This window comes from Notothenia coriiceps, unplaced genomic scaffold (genome assembly GCF_000735185.1).
Source record: "Notothenia coriiceps isolate Sejong01 unplaced genomic scaffold, NC01 NC01_scaffold00032410, whole genome shotgun sequence".
NCBI classification, from domain to species: Eukaryota; Metazoa; Chordata; class Actinopteri; order Perciformes; family Nototheniidae; genus Notothenia; species Notothenia coriiceps.
In genome coordinates, this window is record NW_011365111.1 from 1 (window position 1) to 6,607 (window position 6,607).

Below are 6,607 nucleotides of genomic sequence, written 5' to 3' on the forward strand. Positions count from 1 at the left end.
GTCTTGGATTGCATCCATGAAATATTGTATAGGCCTACTGCATATTGAGAAATCTTCGACCGGTATATTGCGCAATAAACGGGAGATGGGGACCCCCCGATTATTGACGGGTATTTCGCACACTGTTAAGGACTAACGTTTATAATAAATACATTTGTATTGATTTTAAGATATTTTTATACAATCATACATATTGGGATCATTTGTATTAATGTGGACCGGAGGGAGAGGGTGACGAGCATACATTTCACTTACCTTTTTTATTTCAATTACAACTTTGGTCATGAAGAATATGTTTCTCTGTTGTCCACGTTCATAAAGCATAAAACAACAGCATCAGAGCACGTTGCAGAGTCTCTAGATGAGTCCCTCGTTCTTATTAAACATCCATGTAGTCCGTTGTATAGAACACTGTAGTTTCCATAGTTTCACCACAGCAGCAGACGCACACAATGACGTCCGCTGGCGCATCATAAACACGTCAGATAGTGAAAGTGCATTCGGATTCTCTAAAGTACCGCAGTCTCTTCTCCTAAATCCTTTTGAATTCTCCTATCCACTATCCCTTAACCCCGTGACGTTTCACTCAGCGGTCAAGGAATAGGAGATAGGGTTAGAATTTAGGAGCTGATTTTTGGATTATCGGAACGCAACCAAGGATTAAAAAGAAACATACCACAGGGGGGAAACACTTTTCAAAATAAAAGGAAACACAAAGACACAGCATGACACCATGCAGGAAATCGTTATTTTTTTACAATTGAAACAGTGGAGGCACTTGCAAAAGAGAAGGTATTCCATAATGTTAATACTTTTGTGTTTCTTCTCAACCTCGTTACCGAAGATTTCATTACACTTCTTTTTTTTTTCTTTTGACAAAATGACTGACAATGATAAAGAGCGTGGTTGGATACTGATGACATTTGATTCATACCATTTACCATCCATCCATACGGCCATCCATCTATCCATCATTTATTATGTCAGCTTGCCCCATGCCTCTTTTTCTATACAAAAAGGGTAACATTTGGATGGACTTAATCTTTGAAGATTATAATTTGATATTTGGTTTCAGTGATGTTCAACTAAACTGATACAAAAGATGAATTGCACGTGTGAATTTTGTCCACCAGGGGGAGAAAGTGTATTTTGAGCTCAACACATAGGGGGCGACTCCCTATTCATAACACTGAGATGTTCAGGGTTAACTCTCTTAATGAATTCATTCAGTTTAGTGGGACATTTGTATTCTTCGTATTCTTTTGGCTATTTAACTGTGTTTCTGTCTTAATTCTTTTAATGTTTTTTTGTAAAGTACTTTGAATTGTCTTGTGTTAAAATGTGCTATATAAATACATTTATATAGCATATTTTAAGCTGTGGGTTTTAGGGTCATTCAGCAAGCTTTTAACTGGCAAGTTACTAATTAATATCATGACTAAGCTGACAGGCGCTTTCAGTCACATGAGAGGGGAACTTTGGTCATAAACGTATACGGAATGCCTCTACGCACTGACATAGCTTAAAACTTGAAGTCATGAAGTCACTTGAGGCCCTATTAAGATTGCATACTGAAAATGTAAATGATATTAGATGCATATGTGCAGTTGAACCTTTTATGGATATATAATGAATGTGTCAATCAGAGCCTTCTATCTGCAACTTCTCAGTACAGGACATGAACAGATGCAATTTAAAACATTACCAATGGCCTCGTTCCAGCCAGTTGTACTTCAAGCAAGCCAGGATTTATGAAAACAATGTCCTTGTCCTGGAACAACACCATGGAATCAAGCCATTATTATTGTAATCATATTAGTTGCACCTGCGGGTTAGGGTTAACCCATTTGACAAGACAAATTGCCAACTGTAGACAAGGCTACAAAAAAAGCAGATGTGCCAGAAGATTGATTAGCTACAGACAAAAAAAAACAAGAAAGTGTACAAGCTTCTAAGATGCCATGATGTAAAGTAAATGTAACCATAGCAGGCAGGTAGTCATGTCAAGTCAAGTTTAGTTATGAAAGGAATTCTATGACATTTTGTGACTTTCCAAATATTAAATGATTCAACATTAAGGCTAACAAGTTTGAGATATTAGCTTAACACAACGACTGGAGATAAGGGCAGCCAGGCAAGATAACCTCTAAGTTTGAACGATGAAGTTTGAGCGTAATTTGCCAGAAATGAACAAACTAAGGTATCAACCCGGCTCTGTCTGAGGGTAAAATAATCTGCATAACCACAGTTGTAAAGGCCAATGTTTAACATGTATCTCAGTTACTTCTTAGCTGGTTGCAGGGACTTTTGAGTTGCAGGAAGAATGTCTCCTACACTCTCATTCACAAATCCTCTCTCACTCATTCACCCTTTCTTTCAATAAGCAAGGGCGCAAGCAACAGTCCCCCAGCTAAACCAATCGGACCCGTCTCATCTCCCACAAGCAAATCACAGCACATCCGGCAAACGTTTAAATCTGCTCTGTCAGCGTCGTTCAGGAGAATCGATGCAGACCTCCTCCACCTCCTTCACCTCCAGTTCATCAGCTCCAGGGCCAGGCCAAGCCCAGAAGAACCCTCATCACTCCAGATGTGTATTTCCCTTCAGCTCTTCACCACCACCAGTGTCTAGACCCCGGGGGGTAAATCCATCACAGCACGATGGATTTTTTAGGGTTCCTAAAGCAGAATTTTGAAAAGAGGGCTAATTTTGTCAAAAGCACAATTCACACAGCCAAACACAGGAATTATACAAAGATTTACTTAAAAAAAAAAAAAAAGCTTTTGTCACCGTAATTTGGCCCTCAATTGATTCACACCATCCTTTTCTTTGCATTTCATTTCATTAAGCTGATGCTTTCATCCAGAGAGACTTACATTTAGCACAATCAAATAATAATCAGGATACAAATTCAGATCAGCACAAATCCTGCAAGTACATTAGCTTCAAATCTTTTAAAGTTTTACAAGAAATGTCAACTCTTGGAGCAGTTACAGACTTCTAAGTGTAATCTTAAACATACCTTCCTTTTATAAATTCTGTTTTTTTAATTTTTTTTTATTGTAAGTACAAAAATATATTATACAAACACAAAAACAGTAACTGCAAGCTGCTGGAAATGTTTTCTCTCTCTCCACACAGTTTCCACTGCAATCATAACAGAATGTGATATAAATAGATTTAAGTGCATAAAAGCAGCAAAACCGTGTGTGCCAAAAAAAACTGGCACACTCACCTTTTGCTTTTTAAAGTGTTTACGCCTGTGGTGAGTGAACAATTAATGTAAGCACCTGAGAGTCTTTGCAGCTTGCTTCATCAACTTGTTTGTATTGGAGTATTTTGAAAGTCAATTCATTTTTGTTTAAGTTATCAGTTATCATCTAATTTTAGTCATAAAGAGCACATGTAGACCAAATTCTTCAAGAAAAAGAGGTGAAAGAAGTACTCGGATGAAAGTAAAAGTGGTAACACTACAGTGTAGAAATACTTTTACAGTACTTAACTAAAATGACAAAGGTAATAGCATCAAAATATACATAAAGTACCAAAACTAGAAGTACCCATGTGCAAAATGGCCATTTTCTTAGAAATATGTATCACTGGATTATAATAATCGATCCATTAATGTGTACATCTTTTTTAAATGTACATCTGGTAAAGTGAGAGCTAACTTCAATTACCTTTTAAACTGCCAGGTATTAATTTATTTTTTGCATCAATTATATGAACCTGCAAAGTAACTACTGATCAATCTTGTTTAATAAATGTATAGTAGTAAAACATTTATGGCCTCCAAATTGTAGTGGCATAGAAGTATGGAGTAGCCTAAAATGGAAGTACTCAAGCAGGGTTAGGGTTAGGGTTAATAACATGTGAGGCTGATCATGTGCTTCTGGTTGCAGATCTAGGGCACAGCTTTGCTCCTTTAGTCTTAGTTCTCAATATTTCTTCTTTAAGAGTCTTAATGTGTTAACTATTGAAAAAAAACTGAAGCGGGTACAGTCCTAGTAGTCGTATCAACCCTCTTGTCTAACTCCAGAAGCCAAAACAGAAAGGAAAGCAAATAAAGGGTATTTCCCAAAATGTCAATCTAGTCCTTTCAATTCAAGCAACGTGTTTTAGCGGAACATTTTCAGGTGTATTACTGAAAAGCAAAGATCAGCAGGCTTGTGTCAGTGAACGTCTCATTGAGAAGAGGCAGCGTTCGTTGTGGCCTATCTAAGAGGCTCAGCGTAGTGTGTGGATGACGCTATCCTTACGATCACAGAAACCCCATTATCACTACACACTGACATCACTCAGCCTTCCACAGCAGCAACGCAACACCCATCCACGGCTCACCCCCCCCACCCCCCCACCCCGCCTAAAGCAGCACAGTCATTGTGTTCTCCGGTCAGCCCATTGTCTGTGTGGGGGAACGCGGGACAATGTCGCCAATCTCTGTCCAAACCATGATCCAACACTGCTATTGTGACCCGTCTTTTTCCCCAGTTAACCAGTCAAGATGGTGTCCCCGTCTGATGAGAGTAGAAGGGGGAGGGGTCCTCTGTCCTGCCTGGTACTGGGGAAAAGAGGGCAAAGATTATAAATCTGTGACGCTAGTACAGTGACTGTTGATCGTAAGAAGACATGTGTCCACACTGCACCAAGCCTGAGTGTCAACACCATCATTACCTCTCTTCACAGAGTGAGTATTACACAGTGGAGGTCAAGGCTGGGGGTCCTTATCGTCAGGATCATTCTCCCATCTACTCTGAGAAGAAGGCCATCCCTGAGAGGAGCTTGATCAAATGAGATTCACCCCCTCACCATTGGAGCTGGATTATTTCTTCATGAAAATCATATTCTTTACAGAATGAAGCAAGAAGGACAAACTACTTGAGCATTTTCTGAAGGCACTATTGTAATGCTTTAACAAAGGTTGCATGATGGGGGGCAGATGGAAGAAAGCGGGAGATGTCACTCATCTAACACCAAGTGGGTCTCCACAGAAGCCAGAAAACAGTTATATAAGACAAGGTGTCATGTTCTTCTTACAACTTGAAATCATCCATACCTAGCATGCAGACCTTCTACCAGCCCCGCCACATCATCCGTCACCCCCCAGCTCTCTACCTCGACCCCACACTGATGCAGCGGCGTGTCCTGGAAGATCAAGTGGAGCTGTGGTGGTTCAGAGAGCCCCGTCGATCCTTACTGTGCTACCTTGCCTCTGTGGCCCTTATAATGGGGCTGGGGCTGGGTGGCGTTGGCCTCCTCTCCACCACCACCAGCCTGTCCGGGGAATGGCGCCTCTGGGTGGGCACTACCCTCTGCCTCCTGGCTCTGGCTGTTCTTCTCAAGCTTCTTCTCAGTTCAGCCATCCAGGACATGAACTGTGTGCACAGCTGGCGTCGGATCGACCAGCTGAAGAGCGGGGGGAGGGCCGACCCCGCGCTGATGTTGGCCGTGGGGCTGGCAGTGATGATTTGTGGTACGGTGCTTCTCTGCATGGCAACAATTGGCAACCAAAGTCACGACAGCAAGGAGAAGTTTGTGTCCAGTCTGGTGTTGGTGGCTGCTGGGGCGGGCATGGTTCTAGCTGTGGTCGCCTACAACGTGGTGTTATACGTTGAAAGAAGAAGGGAGCAGAGGAGGAGGATGATGATGAGGGTGAACAGAGCGAGGGCGCTGGGGAATCGGACTGTCAGGGTTTTCAGCGTCTCAGGAGGCCCGGCCAGGAGAGAGACTTCCTCCAGCAGGACCAGCCTTATCTGAAGGACTAATGGGCAAAATCACTCAAAAAAAAACTGATTTAGTTCCTTTGAAAGGCGTGATCAGAATACATTTGTCCAGCGGACTTTCAAACAAATAAATAAAGAAATACATTAAGGATGCTTTGGTTCTATAGCTCTAGATCAATTCTGTCCTTTTCCATTGGCATACTGTACAATATTGTAATTTTGATCATTAAAAGTATACCTCCAAATAAGCTGCAGCACTGCATGCTTTAAAGAATGGCTACATTTTGAGGAAAACGTTTGAAACATGATTACATGAGTACATGAAAATAAAGAGTCAGTAAGGTGTTCGAATCAAATAAACAACTATTTCTATGTTGGATTCTCTGTATGTTTTTCTACAATTGACTCAAAGAACAGTTTTGTTATTTTGTATTCTCACAACTGTTGAGATGACTGCTGTGAAAAAGATTTCTGGCTTCGTGTTATTTTTTCAGGAGTATACCGACCAACTGGAAAAGCACAGGTGTGTTTCTCTTGCTGGTACTGCATGTTCCACTATCCGTGGACTATGTTTTATAAATGAAAAACCACAAAGGATCCTAAAATTCCTCATATTAAAAAGAGTCATAATTCACCACTATTATATAATGTTGGTCTGATGGGAAATATTTTTTAGGTAGTTGGGGGTATCTTTTTCAATCTAGAAATGAAAGACTGTCTATGATTTGAAAGCATTTGTTTTTTTAGGTTTTACAACAGAGATTCAAAACTTTTATTTTCTAGTTGTGGCAAGTGTGACTTTTTGTGCACTCCTCAGTTGTAGCTCTCAGTGGGGAATGAGAGCACACTTTCAGAAGTCTGTTCTGTCCTGACTGTCGGCTGAC

General features: G+C 40.7%; 1 protein-coding gene across 1 annotated transcript; it reads left to right on the forward strand.

Annotated features, from left to right (window-relative positions):
* Positions 1 to 4,630: 4,630 nt before the first annotated feature.
* LOC104960834 (transmembrane protein 125-like) lies at positions 4,631 to 6,069 on the forward strand. Its single transcript, XM_010789005.1, has one exon. It carries the CDS (start codon positions 5,062 to 5,064, stop codon positions 5,755 to 5,757), a length of 696 nt encoding a protein of 231 aa, XP_010787307.1. The 5' UTR covers positions 4,631 to 5,061; the 3' UTR covers positions 5,758 to 6,069.
* Positions 6,070 to 6,607: the final 538 nt, after the last annotated feature.